This window comes from Larimichthys crocea, chromosome XX, assembly GCF_000972845.2.
Source record: "Larimichthys crocea isolate SSNF chromosome XX, L_crocea_2.0, whole genome shotgun sequence".
Taxonomy (NCBI): domain Eukaryota; kingdom Metazoa; phylum Chordata; class Actinopteri; family Sciaenidae; genus Larimichthys; species Larimichthys crocea.
In genome coordinates this window covers 16329883-16352382 of record NC_040030.1, presented here as the reverse complement: position 1 = coordinate 16352382, position 22500 = coordinate 16329883, and the positions used below count along the sequence as shown (strand labels likewise).

The window sequence follows — 22500 nt, the reverse complement described above, 5'->3', positions numbered from 1 at the left end:
ATCTGAATACTTCTTCCAACACTGGAAGTACATCAAAGGTTATTCTTCTTAAGAATATTATTAGCTTCTATTTTGCTTTTGAACATTTTAAAGACTGTGTCTCAAACCTTTACTCAAAATATTACTATTAGACAGAGATTCAAATTCAACTTTCTGTCAACACACTTAAGATGAGAGTAATATGATGTGTATAAGTGGATTACTCGACTGTCACGGGTTTAATATGTGCATTGTACAGGAAGATAAAACATTTAAACTCTAACTCAGACGAACCTCAAACCAAGTTTCTGTATCAGGCTGCTTATGCACAGACGTATGTATTTAAGACAGCAGAATGATCAACACAAGCCAGAGGGACCCGCGGAGTGATCGTCAGTCTGAATGCATTTGGGAATTTGAAAATGGTTAAAAAGAGACGGGAGAAAAAACTAAAGCGGAGACTTGTCAGTGTGAAGTAAACAAATGATGTGTCAACCCCTCGAGCTGAGCGAGGGTGTCAGTGTGTCAATGAGAATAAATGAATGAATGAAAACAGGCATATAGGAGGAGGAGGAGGAGGAGGAGGGGGAGCAGAGAAGAAAGTGGGAACACAGAGGAGGAGGGACAGCCCGGGGAGGTTTATGGGAATTGACTATTGCAAAGGAGGTGGCTGAACAAAAGAGAAAGAGATAGGACCGGTGGAGGGCACAGAGACAAACGGTGTATGGGGAGCGAGTAGGAGAGGGCACAGAGGGGGAGACAGAGGGAGACGGGACTGGACACAGCAGATATGGACAATAAAGGAGAGACAATGAGAGCGCAGGATGGTGGAAGGCTGTGCAGGGAACTGTGAATGTTGTGGTCCAGATTTTTCTTCTTCTTTTACTTGTATGTCTTTTCTTAGTGCAGTACACTTCATACATGGTATATTTAGCCAATAAGACAGTTATGGGAGTACAGTCGTCCATCGCTATAACGCGGTTCACTTTTCGCGGACTCGCTGTTTCGCGGATTTTTATCAGTGTAATTTTGCATCCTTTTTTTTTCTAAGCGTACTGTATAGTATGAGCACGCATTGTGTTCTGCGTCCTATATTGGCTAAGGGAGAACCGCACTGCGTCCTGATTAAGGAAGTACTGTACAAAATGCGTGTAAAAAGGAGTATAAAAGTGTGTGGTTAGGGGTTTTACGGCCTTAAAACATGTATATACATGTATAATAATTGTAAAACTTACTTCGTGGATTTCGTTAATTGCGGGTTATTTTTAGAACGTATCCCCCACGATGTATTTCATACGTGCTGCTCATGTTCACGTATCATGAAATGTTTAGAGAATTATTCCTAAGTGTCAAAAATCGAATGTGAATATGAGCTTAAGCGAGTGTAAATGCATCAGCATCTCCTCCTGTACTAACATGCTGTTGTGTGTCTGTTCCTGCTGAACGTAACCGCTGTGAAACAACCAGGAAATCACTTTTTATTTAGCGAATTAACCGGCTTCATCAAGGCCGGCGCTCGCTCACTCTCATTCACTGTCCATGTCACCGGACCGCTGCTCTCTCTCAAACCATCGGACACAAAACAAATTTAACTTGTTTCTGTTTTGCAGTGTAACTTGTGAGTCAGACTCAGATTTGGAAGCCAGAACACAACAGGTGGAGTATCAGAGTTTAGAGAGTCTCAGTGGCTGTGGAGGTTTGTCCGGTCTGATCGATGATTGCAGCGTGATGTTGGGACTCAACTTCTCCACCACAGCCAAAAAGAACGACGCCCACTCAAATGAATGGAAAAACCTGCGTCCGAACGCGGCCTTAGATACAATATATTATACAAATGAGGAACGGGGAAGACACAACAGACGAGTGTTAGAAAAACAGAAAGTGAATAAATCATCCACTGAGGGTGAAGCTACTCTTTGACTGCTGACGTAGGCTGTGCAGGGAGCCATTGTTGCGACCTATGACTGAGGTGACAGCTGATTGACAGCTCGGTGTGGACAGACAGGCGCGTGAGATGGATGAGCCTCTTAACCAACCATTAATCAGAATGCTCTATATGGGTGCATGACAAGTCCCATTTCCAGCATTCAGAGAGAGTAAAAGAGCAGAGATCGTTAAGGAGAATTAAGAGAGGTTGAAGATCTCGCCTCACTCCCCTCCTTCATCTCTCTTTCTATCCCACCCTCCCCAATTAGTGTACCTTCTTTCTCCACCCGCTTCTCCCTCCAACCCTCCATTCATCTTCCTTTCTCTTTTCACCCCAGCAGCTCCCTTCCCCTCTTTCTTCAACAATATCTTCCCAGTGTAAAGGGATCCTGCCCTGGGAGACACTCGGACCACTTAGTGTTGACTTCTGACCAGGCTTTCATAATGATGCCAAGCAGGCAACAAGGACTTCTCAATGTGACGTGATGGCAGGCTGCCCGCTGAACACCAGAGCGAGAACAAAATGGGACTGTCAGTGCCGTCCTTGATGCGCGCAGATACAAGCGGAAGAAGAGGTTCACACATGGATCAAAATGTGCTGCTTCTGTCCTTGTTGCTCACTGTAGGAACCCATCTCCGCTATCGAGCGGTCACGACAGCTCGGTACAAAACGTTGCAGATGAAGCATTAAAAATGACCGGTAAACAGCTGTTTGGCTGCTGGTTTCCATTAGAATCCTGAAGATTTGTCCTTCATAACCCACTTTGCAAGTCATCGGTGCGTACCTAGCACGCCTTCTCCCTCCCTGTGCCTCATGATAAAGTGCTTTATCACTGCCTGTGACACAGCTGCGTTTATGGAAACTACTTGGCGGCGTAGCCTCCATTTATCCCAAGTCGACTGCACAGATCTTCGTCCAAGGCAAACAGTTGTAGGTCACAAACAGTGGGACCTTTGCTACAGACTTTAAAGCAGTTGACGGGAGCTTATCTATTAAAACAAATACGATAAACTGGATTTTAATAATCACTGTGTACCAGTCTGTCACACACACACACACAGGCTATATGCACAAACCCAGTGACCCTGCTGAGTTGCCATAACTACAGCTCCATGTCAACAAAACATGTCCGTCGGCATGTGACGTTTTTATATTCAACATGGTGAGAGAGGGGGTCTGACTGAAAGCAGCATGGGCCGCCATTGAAGGAGCTAATTTAGCATAAAGGATGTTTAATCCAAACATGTACAAAAACAACCGCGGCCAAACAATGACACTCTACTTTTCCTGGAATGCTTGGTGTCAAAACATGTCCAGTCCTGATGAACGGATTCATATTCATGAGCCGCCTGGGGTTTCATTTAGACCCCGAGTGGAAAAAACTCTGAGAACTGTGCGGCTTATTCTTCAGGAGGACCCGTCGCTTTCAGCACATTCATGAGGGTGGTCTGAGACGACAGTGTTGATTATGGACAGCACAGAATAAACACTATGTCCACACACAGGATGGTGTTTGTTTACTTACACATCAACAGGTACTCTGAGCAGCAGGGGTAACACCGCCGCCTCGTCGTTCAGCTCCATCAGTCGAGGCTCCAGCAGCTCGATGATGGTCAGAGCGGTGCGGAACAGGGCGGACAGGCCTGAGGAACGACAGCAGGATTACATGAAAACAATGACAGAACAATTTAATAGAAAGTAGGTGAGATGAGAAAATGAAAAAACTAGTAGAGTGTGCTGATGTTTCTCATCCATCTATTTAGCAAGAAGGACAAAATGGCCAACATTTAAACTGTAGCTTTGACTGTCATTCATATGAGACTTTAATTAGGCCAATCACAGTCAACCTTGTGAATTTCTGCCCAGCAACCAGCTGCAGTCGACCAATCAGAGCAGAGCAGCAAACAGCAGCTTCTGTCAGTTGAAGCTGCTGAGAGAGAGAAAGCCTTTAAAGTTCACCTTCAAACAAGAGACCGCTCTGACCAAACTGTAGGTCGTATCAATGAACAGAGAGGATTTTAAGCGTCCTCAGGTCTCGCTGAACGTCTACATATATAATCTGTGTGGCTAAAGTTAAAAAATGTGACCTCTAGAGCGAGGTAAAAAACTGGTACGTCTGCTTTCCCTCCACACATTTCTGCCCTCAGTTAATATGGGAGTAAATGGGGCAGTTGGTGGGTGATCCTGACACATCTGAGCTAACAGAGCCAAAACTAGAAGTCTGACAGCTTCAGCAGGTTCATGTGAGCGAGCAGCACAAATTTTCCAACAATCTGATGTTCAAATTATTTCTGTAGAGTGAAATTTGTGGCCGTGAGAGCAGTTTAAACATTATTTTCTGGTACAGATTTTCCACTCTAGCGGTCATGTGACTCACTCTAGCTTCCGAACATTCCGTCCATAAGCGCCCATGTTAAATTTTCCCGCTCTTTTTTAGTGATGTTGTCGTGTGGTGACAGAGTTAATGCTTTATGTTACGTGTTACGTGTTCCTCTGACATTACATTACTGCTCTGAATTATGATCACAGTACAGAGATAACTATTATCTTGGACATTTAAGATCATTTATTAGAACTATTTTTTTATCGGCCCCTCCCCACTGAGTGAATGATAAATCTCCAATAATGTCAGCGTGCTCGCTTGCACATTTGTGTGTGTTTGTGCACATACCGTGCAGAATGATGAGATCCCAGACAGCCAGCACAGAGTCCCAGCAGGGCAGGGAAGAGAAGAGAGTGAGGAACCATGGCATCACAAAGTGGACTGATAAGACTCCTACCGACTCCTGCGGGGGGAAACAGGGAGGCTCCATTTGGCACGACTGAACGTTGCATTCAAGACTCGTCTCGCTGCCAATTTCTGTCAGCGATACTTCACTGAACTGAAACATCCGTTCCCAATGTGTGTTCTACAGGGTTTCCGCAGCTTTAGACAAGCTACATTTAAGATTTTATAACATGGTTTGAATTATAAATGCCATTTAAAAAGGTCAAATTTAGGGAGATCCTCCTGAATTGAATATAATATTTAAAAAGATATGCATTTATTAGGGTATAACCACCAGAAAAGAATAATTGCATAATAAATACAAAGGGACGGGTCAGTCATGTTGGACCACCATGTTTATACAGTAACCAAACACAGTTTTTACAGGGTATTTTTCTAGTTTCATGTGAGGCGAGGGGTATTCAGTTGATTACAATCCGCAGCCTCACCACTAGACGCTGATAAATCCTTTAAGACCCATTTCATATGTTATATGATACTGGACATGAAGTCCCAGAAATACTTGCAAAGGAAAATTAATTTATTCATTTATTTTAAATCGACTTAAAATTCAGATTATTGTATTTGAATTTCTTAAAGAGCCGTTACTTTCCCATCATCTGCTGGATGATGCATTTCTTAACGTTGTTTGTAACAGTGAACGTGCGTTGTACAAAGTAAGATTATCATTAAGTCTCTGTTTGCTCTGGTGGCTGCAGCACAAGTGCAACAATCTGTTTACAGCTCGCTCGCCTTAACTCTGCTGAATAGCTCTATTACAAACAAAATGCTGACCACTGATCTCTAATAGGCTTTTTATATAAGGAGGTAAAACTACAGTGCCTACAATAAGCCTCTGCGGTGTGTGTGTGTGTGTGTGTGTGTTTTGGCTCAAAAAGGGCAGCTTTCCCCCCAGACCTGCTGAGTCGTCATGAAGTATAACAATACCTTCAAAAGACACTTGAGCAGCAAAAATGGTGGCAGTGAATGCATCGCCATCAACAGAGGACGGCCGAGTTTCAGCTGCAACCAAAAGAAGGCTCACTTTTCCGAAAACCCTCGTCGTCAAGAGCAACGGCGATCCAGGAAGCTGACTGACCTTTGGACAAACACTTAACGCCTTAAGAGTCTCCAGTCACGCCAGCAGCTCTGGGTGAAATGCTGACATGTGCTAACGAGTTCAGAAACACACTGATGTAATGTTTTTAATCATCTTAGTTTAGCATATTAGAAACGTTTACTTAAGTATTAAGTCTTGACATGATAAAAACTTCCATGGACTTGCAGCTGCAAACAGGTGCCGAATGTCTGCTGTGAGCTTCACTACAGTACATGCACTTGTGTTTGGGAAGGAGATGACGATGATGATGATGATGATGTCGTCGCTGCAGGCTCATGCGGAACACGAAGGAGCCTCGAGCCTAATGCAGCCAACGAATGACAGAAGAGGCCCAGCTGCTGACGGACACGTTACAGTGGCCTCTCGCTTGCAGATGAACTACTCATCACTTGGCCATATCTGGCCTCACACACACACACACACACACACACACTTCCAGGATTGTGTTTTTTTACTTTCCCTCCTCTTCAGTGTCCACTCGTGATCATGTCTAAACTCATGCCCACGTGTTTCGTAGCCATTTTTCGGAGAGTTAAAGTGCATCGTGAGGCTTCACTCACCATGTGCTGAGAGAGCGTCGGCTTCCTGTGTTTCAGGAACTGGTCGAACACCTTCACCTGATGCTGGACCCTGGATTGGACCGAAAGAACCGCACGGGTTTAGTTCAGTGAAGTTGTGCCACAGATTCAGATGTAAGAAAACAGCAGCGTCCTCCTGACACACTTTGAAACTCTTTCAGATGATCCAGAACGTGCTCACGGAGCTCCTCTGTCGACCTGCAGCAGCCACATTAAACTCAGATCTCTAACACTGACTACAAAGCAGTCTCTGGTTCTTGAACGTCCTCACACAGACATATGTTACCTCCTCCTGTACGCTCAGGACAATCCAAACTTTTCTGTCTGTTGTTCCCCGTTGGTGGAACGTCCTACCAGTTCCTACAGATCAGGGGCGTCCCTCTCTACCTTCACAGACCTCCTGAAGACCTCCAGCTCTTCAGAGAGGACCTCCTCTACAACACTACCAACACATCTGTCCCTCTCTACAACTGGACCTTGTTTCTATGAGTTAATGCTGCACTAACACGTCTTTGTCGCTCTGTACCTTGAATCTATTTCAGTCCAGACTTCTTAAAACTTCACATTCTTTGTAGTAGATAGGAGTATCTGTATTTACTACAGTACGCAGTCAGCTTGTATGTTTTTTTTCTTACTTGGTGAGGTTGAGGTCAAACAGTTCTTGCAGATATTTGGGTTTATCCAACAAGGCTGTCAGAGCCCAGAACGCCTCCTCCTCCCCCAACTGCATCAGCAGCACCGCAGCTATGTAGGACATCCCTGTCAGACACACACACACACACACACACACACACACACACACACACATTTCTCCTTAAAGACAGACATAAACTCTGCGTTTCTTCCAGTGTGGGTATGCATTCAAACTTTAAATATACAGGATTACACCGCCGAGCAGGACGGCAGATCATAACCTGCTTTTTATAGCGAGCTGTGCGTATCAGCTCTCCTCCGAAATACAATATATAGACGCTGCATACAGAGCAGGACGTGCTGTGATACAGACAGCTATCGCTGCAAAGTGAATAAAACCATAAACCCAGTGATGATGATATGACATGCTGTCACCTCATGTTTGAAGAGGGAAGGAAAGGTAAACACAAAGCTGTATTAATAACTCATCATTTAGATTTCCACCGTTATTAAAAATTCAAATGCATCTCATTAGAATACATTATAAACTGTGATGGATGATGTGAAACACTGAGCAGAGTCCTCTGCTTCCATCTGGTGGTCACATCAGGAGCTGACGTTATATTCATCAAGTGTGTGAGATAAACATGAGTGTTAAAGGAACAATGTGTGACTTTGCTTATAACAGTGACATCTAGTGGTTGGAAATCGGTACTGCGCAGGTTGCCAGGTTGAAGACAGTGAAACTTCAAGATGCAGGTTCTGCGACTGAGACTCAGCGAGAAGTTTCATTTGGTCTGTGTCAGTTTGATGTTAATAATCGATGAATTTAAACGTGGAAAAGTCACCACGACCTGGCCAACTCTCACCATACGGTGAACTCAGCCTCATCTCCTGCAGTGAGAGCCAGGGGAGGCATTGTGGGTCAGGTTCTCCGTCACAACAGAATCTTACAGTGTTGACACGTGATTATGGTGGAGATATTTTTTGAGAAAACCGGATGGAAACCTGCTGAAAAGAAGTCACTGTCTCTAAGCAAATGTCCTCCCCCTGAGCATTTAGACAAGGACCAACAACCTGATACAGTAAAACTATACAACAGTCCATTACCTTGGCTGTATCCGACCTGCGGGCTGTATTTGGCGTAGGCGATGAGGACCCTGAAGAGTTTAGCTTGACCCTCGATGGCTTCTGGGCTCTCCCCCATCAGAGAGCGGTGAGTGGGGAAGGAACGCTCTGTGGAAAACAGGTCAAACTAATGTGAAGTTCACTATTTTCACTATTTTTCCCCCCAACAACAACTGACCTACAAGCCTACAACAACTTCAGTCCACTGCTTAAGCTCACGTAGGTCGAGGGCAATCTGTCTGAAGAGCGTGATGTCGTCCACAGAGTATCTGGGCTCGGGGCAGCTGGAGCTCTGCTGCTGCTGCTGGTTCAAACCCAGGTCGTTTTGGGTTTCGCTCAGCGTGGCAATCGCTGACAGGATGCCGTACTCACTGACTCCGAGGTCCACCAGCGGCCCTCGCACCTCTGACAAGCAGTTCTGTTGGAGAGAAACCATCATGTTATTGTCTGAAATCCATAAATCAGTAACACCTCTGCTGTAAATGAATGACAGATCATTGCCTCCAACCTGGATGAGTTAAACTACAATGACCCCACAAGTAGAGAGAGGGGAAATTAAGATTTCTGAAGCAAAATGGCAACACCTGCTGGTCAACTTGTAGTGTTGCATTCATAGGAAGTTGTTAAACACTGTGGGAGATTCAAAACCAGCAACAACTCTAACAATACACTGATGCAATGAGGTTGTCACGTGGTTTCTGGTGCATTTAAATCAAGCAGCAACCTCCATAAAGTCAATGCTGAAGTGCCAAAAACTGTAGTTCCTCTAACGTCCACTTGAGTCTGGCTCCAGAAGTGAGTCAGTCTCCATAAGTCCCCATGTCCAAATGTCCAACTTCACAGCAGAAATAAACATGTTTACAGCCTGGTACAAAAAACAGTTTTGGTCTCTGTAGCTAATTTCCCCGTTCATGACAACTGTACTGAGGGTGAATTTATATACAACTCACCTGTTCACGTTATATTAAGGCTTAAAGTTGTTTTATACCGGGGTTCAGATGTTTTAACTCATATAATGTGTTTCCTGTCTTTTGCATGTCTCGTGCACCTCCCTTATTTGGACTGTGTTTTGCTGAGGATGGCAGATATCAGTAGTTCAAGGACAGGAGAGACAAGGACGTGAGAAACAGGCCTGAGAAGTGTTATTTTGATACATAATGCTCATTACTGAGCAGAAAACCAAAAAGGAATGTTATGATATTATCTGTATCAGGTGGGAGGTGTCCAAGAGAAGCAACAGTTAGAGCTCCTCAGGGAGCCTTTTCTCTGTAAGGCCTCTTGTGTGTTGCACTGTTTAAACGCTCCTTCTTGTACAAGAATAATAAATTCAACTTAAACTTTGATGCTTTGAATCCAGTCTTCCTTATTCAAGAGTTTTTCTTTTAAAAAATCCCGTAAGAAAAGTTATGCAGGATTAAGAGTGTGGACGTGTTGTTACAGGTGGCTTGTTTGAGCAACTCGGTGTCATCCCGTCCTCGGTGCTTTGCTTGAATGAATTCCACCTTGCACCCAGTTGTAGTTGACATGCTAAAGATTGATTTTGAAATGATGCAGACTTAAATAATAACCGTATTTTATGTATAAAGCGAAATTATTAAAGTATAAATTAGTAAAATAGAAGCAATCTTAAAATACCAGAAGACACTGTTGAGTGTCATTTTGTGAACACTGCAGTGTCAGTGTCTGCTGCACGTCTCGTCGTGTTTTACCTGATAGTTGAAGTCACTGGTTTCTCTCAGACTGTCGATACCGAGGAGACACTTCCACACTCGTCCTCGTAGGCTCGGAGGAACACCCATCCTGATAAACCGCTCGATCTGAAAACACAGAAGACGACGCACGTTTAAACAACTGCAGCACGGTGACGTGATCAACAACGGTTAGGATCACCAGGACTCACCTGACTCTTGCAGATGAAGCTGGCTCCGTTCCAGTAGCTGAGCAGCTCGCAAAGCTCCTTCACCCTCACCGAGCCGAGCTGGGGGTAACTGACGGAGAGACGACACAGCGCGGTGAGTTTACACTGATTCATCAGGCACTTTCTGTAAAAGCAAAACACTGACAGCCTGGCCGATCCAAAGGCGGATGATGTCAGTATTCAACGTTTCAGTTTTGTTTTCCAATCACTGACATCATTCCAGTGTGATGCAGAGGGGACTTTTCTCCACAGCGTCAGGCTTAATAACAATAAATACGTTAAAAAACGTTAATTTAGTGACATTTTGTGCAATTATTAACAATAAAAACTACCGAAGGTTAATGTTTCAATAAAACTAAACACATTGCTAAGAATATATGACATAAAAAAAGTGATTATTAGAGTCAATTCAACTCAAATTATTAATTTATGAAGCTTTATCAATGAAGAAATTTACATTAGCCCCAATACAAACACATTTTGTCGCCTGCTTGTTCTCAGAGTTTAGCATAAAACGTTACTTGGGTTCATGAAGAGGATTTCACTTTTGTTTTTCAATCACTGACATCATTCCAGTGTGATGCAGAGGGGACTTTTCTCCACAGCGTCAGGCTTAATAACAATAAAATACAACTTCAGATATTCATTTATGAAGCTTTATCAATGGAGAAATGTATATTAGCCCAAATAAATACACATTTTGATGCCTGCTTGTCAGAGTTTGTCCACTCTGACAAGCAGCATATCTATACATATATATATATATTATATATAAGAATATATATATATATATATATATACATACATACACACATATATTATATAATAGATCATAGATAGATATAAGATAGATAGATAGAAGATAGAGATAGATAGATTACATATACACAACACCAGACACTAAATAAAATAAATAAATAATAAATAAATAAATAATAATAATATATATATAATAATAATATATCTATATAATATATTATATATATAGATCAAATAAATTAGAACCTTCAAACAACCCACTAACATTACAGTCTGACATATATTTTACTAGGTTTTGTGCCATTAATATTAACAATAATAATAATTACTGTTAAAACCGTCTGAGAGTTACAGGTACATTTAAACACATTATTAAGAATACACGACATAAACAGTGACTGTTAGAGTTCGGACACTTTTAAATGTCCTGGCTCCTGTCACCCGCGTCCAGGTGACTCAACGAACAGGTAGCCCGCTCACCGGGTCCACGCACCTGTACTCGTGACATCGGTGATGCAGTTTTCGGTCCTTCTTTTGGTCACAGCGAAGCCGAACTCGTCGAACCTCAGGTTTTCACTCCGTCTCCGGACAGTGGAGCTTCTCCTGCTGGCGTTGCTGCTGCTTCTCCTCCTCATGTTTCATGAAAACGCCGCTTTAACGGATACAAACACGGCGTGCGCTCCAACAACGAGCCGGTTCGCTGTCAAACTCAACCGGCACCGGAGACTCTGCCCCCGTGCTTACTACTGATGGGAAGTTCGGCTCTTTTCAGTGAGCCGAGTCATTTGACTCAGCTCACCATAGAAGAATCGGCTCTTTCGTCTCCCGAAAGACTCGTTGTTTTTATCACTTTTATAGAATCAGAATCAGAAATACTTTATAATCCCTGCAGGGAAATAGTTTCTGTTACAGCAGCCCCAAAGTGAGATAGTAAGTGACAGCAAGAAAACAAAACTTTACAAATACACCTGTACGATACCTATTTTAACACTATATACACATGTATAAATAACAGTTACATGAAACCAGTAACAGTAAAATAAAAACCAAGTAACAGTGAACTATGCAATATGTAAATCTAAAACCTCATAAAGAATTTAGTCTTTAAGAGACTGTACAGAGAACACACTGATTTTTTAAAGAATAAAATAAAATAAACTAAATAAAATTAAGCACTGTTTTGACTTGTGATTTATGTGTGTACACGTCACTAAATTATTCACTATATTCTTTGCACAGAAATATTCAAAAGAAAAAAAAAGACATAAAAACTTAAGCATATGAATAAATAAACAAACAAATAAATAAATAAATATAAGAAAGCTATTGTCACTGCATGTACGTAGTGCAATGTAATACTACGGCTCACGGATTCACTTAAAAAAAAAGAGCCGGCTCTTTGAACCGACTCGTTCGTGATCAACACATCACTAGTGCTTACGTCACAGCTAACTGAAAATGGGCGGGATGAATCAGAAACATTCAAACAAAGAAGCAGAGAGTCACTCAGAGTTAACGGTCCCTCTCTGTCAACATCAACTCATGTTGTTATTTAAATCTAAAGTTAAAGCAGCGAGTGGACTGACCACTTTTTCCCACCGTCTAACTTCTAAGATTTGTTTCCTCGTCCTCTCTTTCCTTCTTTGTCTCTCTCCTTCCCTCATGCATCACCACCCTCACCACTTCCTATATAATCTACAGATATATATGCAATAATAATAATATATTATATATATATATTATCAACAAAGAGGTGAAGAGGTCTAGCTCTGTCCTGGACTGTTCCTTGGACAAGAGACAAACAGAACAGTTGTAGGCCTGGCATATAATAACATTTACTTTATTCAACTTTTATTTCACCTTATGAACCTATTTATATACTGGGTTATTAGTCTATATGTGTGTTGTTGTTTTTAATTATTTTTATTTAGATATGTGAATGCTTGAAGACCTTGGGTGTCCTGAAAGGCGCTTGAAATAAAATGTATTATTATTATTATTATGATTGTTAGAAAGTTCATGCCTTACTATTATTGCTCATTAAATGCCAATGCCTCCGATGTTTGTAGTTTCTCAATTGTCTGCACCCTCACATTCACCATTCATTTGGTGAAAAATGTCAATTATTACAAATTGGTGGACCCCCTGCAGTATCAACTATATACTATTTACTCTAAGTTCTGGGAAGAACTTTATAATAAACGGTTCTTTGAAGAACCGACAGGTGAAAGGTTTCTTGCAGAATTGAAAAAGGATAGACATATTCACTGAGAACTTTCTAGGAGCTAGGAGTTGGTGCCCACACCAGGTTAGAAACACCAGAACAACAAAAATCCAACATATGTCAGTACTGTACCAGACAAAGAACTGCTAATTTACTTCATATGGATTCATTGTATGGTATGTTGGCTATCCTACAGCATACATGTAGGTGTGTTCATATATGACGTATGCAAAATGTTAAATACTTTGTGTGTGTGCATATGTGGGTGCGGCTGTACAGGAATACAGTACTATCGGTTATACACATGTGAGTCATCCAAACGGCTACAGCAGTGGTGTTCTTCCTCAAGATTGGCACCATCCAAGAAAACACACGTGACACTTAAATGTTCTTTATTGTGATAGACAAAGTATAAAATCTACATGATGTATTAATGCCTCTGGTTGGACTTTATGTCTCTAATGATTAACAGCGATAAAAGCAGCATCCATTGCCAGCAAAGGATCACTATACTGAACAACAGTAGATTATAAGATACTTATCGATAACCTTAAAAAGTGATGTTTATTGCATCCTTTTAGATTATTTCTGAAGTAGTAATGAGATAATTTTTATTCTGCAGTGGTTTGGTCGTTCACACGTGTCTCCACTTTGTATATCGTCTGGTAGCCGTCGTCCCAGGCGTACAGCTGTTTGTCTCCGGGGTGGTAGTGGATGCTGCTGTGGCTGGTGTAGCGCTTTGGGAAGAACATCACGGGACTCTCAACACTGCAGATGGATGGTACAGAAAAGAGAAGGTGTTTGATTAAATGAAAATAATCGCCCAGTCTTTAGGCATGGCTGTATCTTGTTGGTCTGTCTGCTTGTAATCCAACCTGTGAATGGTGTCATGGATGTCGTAGAGACACTGTATGGTGGAGCGTCCTCCATAGTGAATGTTGTAGACCACATAGAGGGTCCCACATATTAGAAAAGCTCCTTCAGCGTCACGACTTCTACACTGTGTATCCCAGGTATATTCTACAGCCAAAGTTCCTGAGGTAGAAACAAAAAAACATACATTTATAGACTACACTAGATTAGATTGTACTTTATTCATCCCACAACGGGGAAATGTACTTATTACACCAGCAAGTGTAATATACACTACAGAAGTAGAAAGAAAGGGCAAAACACAACGAACAGGCAGAAGTGTCCTATAACCTACGCAATAAAACAAAAGAACAAAACAACCCACAAACAACAGACAAAACAAGTACTGAAGGTAAAAGTGTCATGATATATATTGATATATTGATACATGATATATATTATACAGCAGGTTACATTACTTATGTATATACCTTTATCCAGTTTGGTAATGACCAAGTTTCCTCCGTACTCAGGGTCGGCGTAGATGACCCAGAGGCCAAGTTCATCCACGGCCATGTCCAGGTAAGTGTTGAGGTTCAGACCATAGACCGGTACATGACCTGCTCCTGGTATCAGTGTGCTGTCCACCACGGTACCGTTCAACAGGTCGACCTTTATGTGATGGAAAAAGACAAATTCAGGAATGCACACTGATTTTTTTATTTTTCTATTCATTGCGAAAATGCACGACAAAATGGAGTCGTGGAAAACCTGAAAATTTTGAGAATAATTTTTGAATGGAAATACCTGGAAAATTATTAGAATGACCAAATATCCTGGAAATAATAAGAATAATAAGAAACCACGGTGGCCACAAAAAAAGTTAAATGCATCAACCTGGTGCACTTTTATCATAACCACACTGGATGTCCTAAGACGCCTAAAAGCAGATGAGGACTGACACAGAGGTTGAAAAGTAACTGACTGTAGAAACAACCTGCCCTACCTATGTAGATGTAGTGACACACCAGCGCCCTGGTTGCGCCTGCCAAACCTTTGTGCACCAAGACAAGACCAAGTAAAAATTGATTCCAAGACGAGACCAAGACTTTCAAACAGTTAACACTGCTGGTCAATCATCCAATGGTTGGTGACATTTTTTGGACAATCCTCAGCAATTGGCCTACTGTATTTAACTTTTTCTTCTTAACTTCCTGTTTACATGTGTTCCAAAACAAAGTCAGCTCTTTTCACTGGAACTTAATTCTTTCTTTTGGCATTGTAAGCCCACTGACCTCAACTGACTCAGAGCAGCAGAGGAAATAGGACAAACTCCCCACTGACTAAACTCCTCTGAAGTGATCTGGAGTCTCCAGCCAAAGGCTGCACTGTAGTTCTGCTTAAACACTGCTATGAAGGGAGTTGCAATAAACAGTCTGTAACTGTTCTCAGAACCCTCAGCCTGACCACTGAATAAACAGTTTAATTCAATGCCTTTTATATTTTACAAAGCGACAAATAAATGCCTCAGTCTCGGTTGACTACAACACTGCCTTGCCCAGTTTTAGCTGGGATCCAGCCCCTCACGTGGCCCCTGACATGGAGAAGCGGTTATGGAAAATGAAATGGATGGATGATTACTTCACTTACCTTCTGTATCTGATTGGGTGTGTCTGCCTTGTGGCAGTAGAGAAATCCGTTGTAGACCACATGACCTGTTCCCTGCCAATGAAAAGGCAGCTGCAGCACTTTAGCGGGTGGAGTGGTGATCCTCTCTGCAAAACTTTGCAGAGAAACATACTCCAGCACAGTGTTGTTACGAATTCCACTCAGCAGGTAGACCTGAAAGATAGCAACCAAGGTGATATGATATTCTCTTGATATTCTCTCCTATGTGGCATTCATGCAATATGTAATAATGATTCTTTAATTTAGACTTCTCCCTTGTGGATGAACACCATTGTTTCTAGAAACATCTAGAAAGGTCTAGAAGAAAGCATTAAACAAACAAAAACTTTATTAAACCAATGACCACTGCCAGGTGCTTGCTCATGGTGGGAATTGTTGGTTCTCTATAAAGAGTATGGTTTAAATGTCCTTTATAACTTCTCTATTGAACCCAACCAGTTGTAGCAGATGACCACCCACCAATGAGCTGTGTTCTGTTCGAAGTTTCTACCTGCTGGGAGGAAATGTTTCCTTGCTTGCTCATGGTGGGAATTGTTGGGTCTCTGTAAATATTATTATAAAGAGTACGCCTAAACCTGCTCTGAAAGAAATACATTTAATTGATTTGATTAATTTAATAGCAAGAAATAATCTATCTGTCTTTATTATCTAGATTTCTGAGATCCCCACATGAACAGAAAAAATACACCAATGGGCTCCAAGTGTTGATTTTTCATGTATTTCAGTAAAACGATACCTCACTAGTCCAACAAAAGAGTATTTCTGATCCAGGGTGAATCAGGCCCCCCCAAAAAACATCAATTCATTTTAATTATTATGAAAAAAGGTCAGCGATCATCCGTCAGCAGCCCCACACTGAGGGGAAGATAAGCACAGTCTGGAGCTTAGAAAGAAACACAGCTGTGTCTCCGCTGTAAACAGTCATCACGTCATGTTTAAACAGAGCGGACCTTAGCTGAGCCTTCGGAGGGGTCCTTGAACCAGGAACCAGAGGTGTCGCCGACCTTCTTCACAATCTTGAGCGACTTGATTTGAGTCAGGGCTGCGCTGCAGTCTGGAGATGAGAGGACACAATGAATGAATACACAGTGCAGTCTGGCTTTGATTATCTCTTCGCTTTCATACCTTTCTCCATTTTGATCTTGGCTTTCTTCTTCAGCTGGTCCAGCTCTGCAGCCTTTATCTGTTGCTCCAGCAGCGCCTCCTCAATCTCGATGTCAGTCTGGGTGGGAATCTTGTTTTCGAGATATTCCAACTCTCTCTCCACCCGCTCTACTCGCACAGACACGCCGTCCACCTGGCTCTTCACCTCTGATCTACGGACAGACACAGTTCATCTTCTACGCTTGTTCTTGTGGAAGTGCTGTACTCACACACTATTTAATTACCTCAGAGCGCTGACAGCGGACAGATAACCCCTGATTTCAGAGGAGATGTCGTAGGTCTTCTGTGTGAGGGACGCTGTGTTTTGCTCGCAGTGATTCAGACGCTCCTGATGTCATTGACAAAGAAAAAAAGGTGTCGTGGTTACGTGCCCTCTTCAAACTGGTGAATTTATACGGAATAAAAACAGACCATCGCTCATCTCAGTACAACTTTGGCTGCTCTTACTTGCTGTCTTGTATGACCAGTATGTTATATTGGCATTTGACGTCACCCACACGTTTCTGAAGCGTCGCTTTGAAGCTCAAAATATGTAGTAATCGTCAAAGACGTGGATCATTGGTGCACCTGAGTGAGTTGTACACTGTCTTCATTTGACAGACATTGAGGTTGACGCTTGGTCACAGGTGACTGCCCACCTCAGCTCCACCTCTTTGCCCATTTTTGGAGGTGACGGAGGCAGAACTTGCCAAGACAGCTCACCAGAAAACTGTGGGTGACGTCACGGAGACTACCATGTTTTATACAGTCTATGTGATCACTGTCTTAGCATTTACTCTAGCACCCGAGAGTGAATATAAAGTACATTATAGTACATGACCTCACTGAGCCTCACAGTATACTGTATGTCTACAGATCTGATTATCAGAGAGATTAACATGATGGTGCCAAAACTTCTCTAATCCTTTAATCTGCTTATTTTAAGAAAAGTTAAAGTCTTATAGAGGAGTACTATACAGTAGAATATACAGTATGTTTAAGGTCATGTATGAATAAGATTGCAAGTAATAATTAATACCAATAGCTGCACAGATCGGGCTTGTAGTGCTCTTACCTCCATCTGAGACAGTCTCCTCTCCAGGTACTGGATTATGAAGGCATCCTGGGACGAACCCTGACTCTGGACTGAACCCACAGCCAGACAGAGAGAGAGGAGGAGGACAGGAAGCAGTCTGCCTGACATTTCTAGCACCTCTGTCAACAACGCAGGATTGAAACTACTACTGCGACTTCTGGAGATCTCCTACGGGGTTCAACAGACTAAAACAGCCTTCCACGCTGGAAACAAGCCAAAGGAAAAAAGAACATCCATATGGCTTCAGTCTCTCTATGATGAGAGTAATCCCTGATGTCTTTAGATAGATAAATATTCTTTCTTTCCCCCCGCTGTGCCCAGTAAACGTCCTGTTAGAGTTGCAGCTCCAGAACTTTCTGTCTTGTGTCTCGAAAGGTTTGTTGCTCCAGTGATTTTGGATCCAAGTCAACCTCACCCACAGCCCCTCCCAGCCCCTCTCACTCTCTGCCAGTCTCTCACTCTGTCTCACGCCCACCCTTCCCCTCTCTGGAGTTTGAGGTATGAGAGAGAGAGAGAACTAGAAACAACCAAGATGGTTCATATCCTATTGGTCAATCCTGCAGCTTTTGATTGTAATACGCTCCAGATGGGCCTGCTGACACGTCCTCAGTTCACACACAGGGCAGAGGCTGTTCAATAAAAGTTGTTAACTTAAACTGTAAGCAGTAGAATGATCATCACTTCATCCTGTGGGTAAAATAGACAAAATAAAATCATGTAAATGTAACTTTTCCATCATAAACTGACGTCTGTTGACTAACCGGTGTCTCTGTCATTCGTGAGTCTGTGCGGGCGATTGTTGACGGCGAGTGGAGCTAATGTCGTGCCAGAACCGGAGCTCCCGTTGGCTAGAACTCTGTGAAAGACAGACGCCGAGCTGGGCTTCTTGCTGTTAGCAAAGTCTTCATTCAACTACAAAACTCAGTCTTCCCGAGACTACATCAGTGTTTTGTTATCTTGTGAGACACAAAGGGTGTTTCCGCTGACGGGATTACAGATTCATATACGGCATTATATTTATTTACAGCCACAAAGCAAATATCACAAAGCTGCCTTGTAATTTATTGGCTCCTAATTCTAGACTATGATGTAAAAGACGTGCTATTATCTAATATCATAACCTCCCAAAGCAGTGGTTATTCTGACTGAGTGACGAGACTGAGGGCTTAACGAGTCAGAACACAAATAGGTTCATGTGTAAAATAAACACATATTTCACTTTCAGAGTTTTAACATCGTGTAGCAGTGTGTGGTTTCTGGCCTGCGCACCAGTCCTGATGATCCAGATCATATTCTGACTGATTACGGTCCAAAACTTGTCACGGCCATTACGGATGATTTCTGGTTCCCTGCTGGTTGGTTGATGACTTTTATCTCCATCTGGTGCTTTTCAGAGCCACCTGGGTCTGTTTCCTGGCTTTTTTGTTATGACAGACGACATCTGGTCGTCAGCTTTCAGCGCTGTACTCACTCTGACACAGATTAAACAGAGCGTTCGTCTGAAAGAGCGACTGCATGTGAACAAGACAAGGATGATCGAGGATAAGACACTAACATGCCAACAAAGCAACGGGTATATTGTCTTTTTAGCACCTTTGGGATCAGAGCTCTGCGGTTATACCGGGTTTACACCAAGAGATGGCGCCACATCCCATGAAGAATACAATCACACACTACGATACACAACAGTCTAATAGCAGCAGGCCTCACCGCGACTCCCCCGCCACAGTCACCCACCCACCCACCGCTTCACATGTGGTCTGTAATTATAGCGTATTGCTAAATCCTCTGTGGGGTGCAGTGGTAATAATAAGGCAGCAGGAAAAGTATGAAGGAACAGTAAGGAATCAAGTTCATGGACAGAAATGTGCTCTGCTGCTGCGGCTTCAGAACTTTTTGGGGCTTTTCTGCACAAAACAAGGTCTGTATGTGAGTCCAAGTCACAGATTTAACACTGAATGTCTGTGACGCAGACAGTCATGATTGTAAAAATACTAAAAAAGACTGTGGAAGATGTGCTCTGCTGCTTAACCTCTAACAAAAACTGCAGGGCGATTTTCACCAAAGAAACCGAAGACACTCATTCAGCAACAGTGTGCGCATTAAATAGAATAACTTTATTTGAATAGCACCTTTAAAAACAGAGTTTACAGGGGCGGCGGTAGAGCAGCCGCCCCTCACATCAGAAATAACACTTGGAAAAAAAAGACAAACAGAGACACAGGAACTGAGGCCAAACAAAAGAAAGACCTGGGAATAGTCGAAGAAATGACCTCCTATGTCCTTTCCTAAGCACTTTTCCTTGACCTCAATGGAAAATGTCATGAGGTCAAGGAAAGCTGTGAAGGAAAATTAACGAGGACTTAGACTAGACTACATCATCATGTACAGTGGATGTTATTGGGTGTGGCTGTGGCTCAGGTCGTCCACTAATTAAAATGATTGGCAGTTTGATCCCCGGCTCCTCCAGTCTGCATGTCGAAGTGTCTTTGGCAAGATACTGAAACATGATAAGCGATTCGAGTGGTCGACTACAGTCCTTTTACCATTTATTGACGTGATCTGTGGTAAAACTACAAAGTCCAGAAGATGGACTACAAAACGTGTTTCTTTATGCAGGATATATGAACGTGGACAACCCACCTGTTACAAGACGGATAGTGAACTGTAACTTCCATGATGATCTGCAGGACGCTGGAACACACTCTAAATGTGATATTCATGTTTTTATATTATCTCTCCCTTAGAGATAGGGTGAGAAGCTCGGCCATCCGCGAGGAGCTCAGAGTAGAACCGCTGCTCCTCCGCATCGAGAGGAACCAGTTAAGGTGGCTCGGACATCTCGTGAGGATGCCTCCTGGACGTCTCCCTGGTGGGGTGAGATGTTTCCGGGCATGCCCCTTAGGAGGCGGCCCTGGGGAAGACCAGACACGCTGGAGGGACTATGTCTCGGCTGGCCTGGGAACGCCTGGGGTCCCCCTGGGAGAGCTGGACGAAGTGGCCGGGGAGAGGGAAGTCGGGGCTTCCCTGCTGAAGCTGCTGCCCCCGACGACCGACTCAAACAGATAAGCGGGAGAAGACGAACGAGATGTTTTTATATTAATTTGAATGACAGGATAACTTAAAGCTTTCCTCATTAACAACGGTGTACAACAACTTGATACTGTCTAGTAAATAAGTAGTAAGTATCCTCTGTTAGAGGAGATAAGAAAGCTCCTTTCCTTAATGTTCAAGAATTCAAACATCTCTAATCATTCAGTGAGCAAAACAGACTATTCGACCAGACCCAAAATTAAGATTTAAGAAAATGCCTGGGGAAAAAACATGACAATATAAAAGATACAAGACAATAAAAGTCAACGGTAATAGATCAATAATGGATGAACGGGAAGAATCGGCCAAAATGATTTAAGATTTTTATTTAGGTGATCAGATTACTCATAACCACTTTATAATCTTCGAACACACACACACACACACACACACACACACACACACACACACACACACACACACACAATGAGATGTAACGCCATGAAAGATGCATTACAATTGTGCAGGAGACCCATAAAATATCCATGGAGTCTCAGCAAGTCATCTGACTGAATCAGTCAGCAGTGATCCCCTGAGCTTCTGGGTTTGTGGGTTTGTGCTTCATAAGTATGTTTACAGTAGTTTTCTGTGTGTGTGTCACATGTGCACATATATTATACGCATGTGACCTGTATGCACTTTTGCAAACGTGTTATCTGTCATGACAAGGCACATGTGTCGGTTACTGTTTCCTGTATGTGCATGCACCTTTATGTGTATTGTGTTTCTATGACTGTGACTGTGTGTGGTTTGAGTGAGTCATGTCAGCTCCCAACACCCTTGAGAAGACTAACAATCACAAATGACCTTTTCCTCGCAGTCTTTTTGGTGTTTGGCAGATGATAAGGTTTTTAATACCAGCCGGCCGGACAGGTTCTCAGAGGAAACGTCTGCTGAATCTCACTCACTTCAAACCCGACTGGTCCAATGAAATAACGGCCACATATATGCAGATGCCTGAAAACTACAAAAACAATGAAGGATTTCAGTTTTCAATCTCACAAACGTTAGTATAACAGAAAAGTGAAATCAATAAGATTACTGAAACATATCAGGCACATCCACAGACTTATACACAATATAAAAGAATGAAAGCCAGCTAACATGTGGCCTTTCCCTACAATCGCCGACATGTACAGTATCTGCTGTGAGTCAAACTGCCCCCGTCGATCCTCACATCGTTTCATGACCTTCCTTCTCCGTCCTCACTCTCCATCTTCATCTGTCTCTCCGTCGCTCTGTGGGTGGTCTGACGTCCTGCGGTTGCACTCTTAAAAATTTAATTAGGACCAGGACGCTCCCTGGGTGCAAAGAGCCAAGGTGAATGCCAAGTCAGCCCCAGGTAAGAAATTAATGAGGTTTTTAATTCAAGTCAAAGTATTATTACTTCACTGTAGCGTTTCCATTCTAGATTTCAAAGCAAACGAGTCACATTTGCATTTGCATGTGCTAGTTTTGTGAAGATGTAATTAGAGCAAACAAACAAGAATACAACTAGGTTAATCCTTCAAAGGGAGACCCTTTCTAAGCCATGTACCCTTCATTGAATATGAACCAATAATATAAGAATGCAGGTCAATGTTTTCATCAGAGC

The 22500-nt window shown here is 42.6% G+C and overlaps 3 protein-coding genes across 4 annotated transcripts in view; all 3 read right to left on the bottom strand.

Annotated features, from left to right (window-relative positions):
- si:ch211-266k8.4 (TBC1 domain family member 12) overlaps nucleotides 1–11547 on the bottom strand; it is a 56961-nt gene extending 45414 nt beyond the window's left edge. Inside the window, exons 1-9 of one of the 2 annotated variants that reach the window (XM_027272349.1) lie at nucleotides 11303–11547; nucleotides 10033–10120; nucleotides 9842–9949; nucleotides 8352–8550; nucleotides 8115–8240; nucleotides 7007–7130; nucleotides 6354–6423; nucleotides 4578–4692; nucleotides 3432–3549 (exon numbers count right to left, since the gene is read on the bottom strand). In XM_027272349.1, coding sequence (XP_027128150.1) covers nucleotides 3432–3549; nucleotides 4578–4692; nucleotides 6354–6423; nucleotides 7007–7130; nucleotides 8115–8240; nucleotides 8352–8550; nucleotides 9842–9931 — 842 coding nt within the window. In that variant the 5' untranslated portion in view covers nucleotides 9932–9949; nucleotides 10033–10120; nucleotides 11303–11547. The remainder of the gene's footprint in view (nucleotides 1–3431; nucleotides 3550–4577; nucleotides 4693–6353; nucleotides 6424–7006; nucleotides 7131–8114; nucleotides 8241–8351; nucleotides 8551–9841; nucleotides 9950–10032; nucleotides 10121–11302) is intronic. The other variant, XM_027272348.1, reaches the window with a different exon arrangement.
- The window catches only part of herc56.1 (HECT and RLD domain containing E3 ubiquitin protein ligase 56.1), an 820440-nt gene that overhangs the window by 247854 nt on the left and 550086 nt on the right, over nucleotides 1–22500 (bottom strand). The window lies entirely within an intron of this gene.
- Nucleotides 13411–18218, bottom strand: olfml1 (olfactomedin-like 1). Its single transcript, XM_010747032.3, has 8 exons — nucleotides 17793–18218; nucleotides 16963–17066; nucleotides 16700–16890; nucleotides 16525–16628; nucleotides 15536–15727; nucleotides 14377–14557; nucleotides 13909–14068; nucleotides 13411–13801 (listed from the first exon to the last, which is right to left on the bottom strand). The coding sequence occupies exons 1-8, from the start codon at nucleotides 17919–17921 to the stop codon at nucleotides 13645–13647; spliced, it is 1218 nt and encodes a 405-aa protein (XP_010745334.3). The 5' UTR covers nucleotides 17922–18218; the 3' UTR covers nucleotides 13411–13644.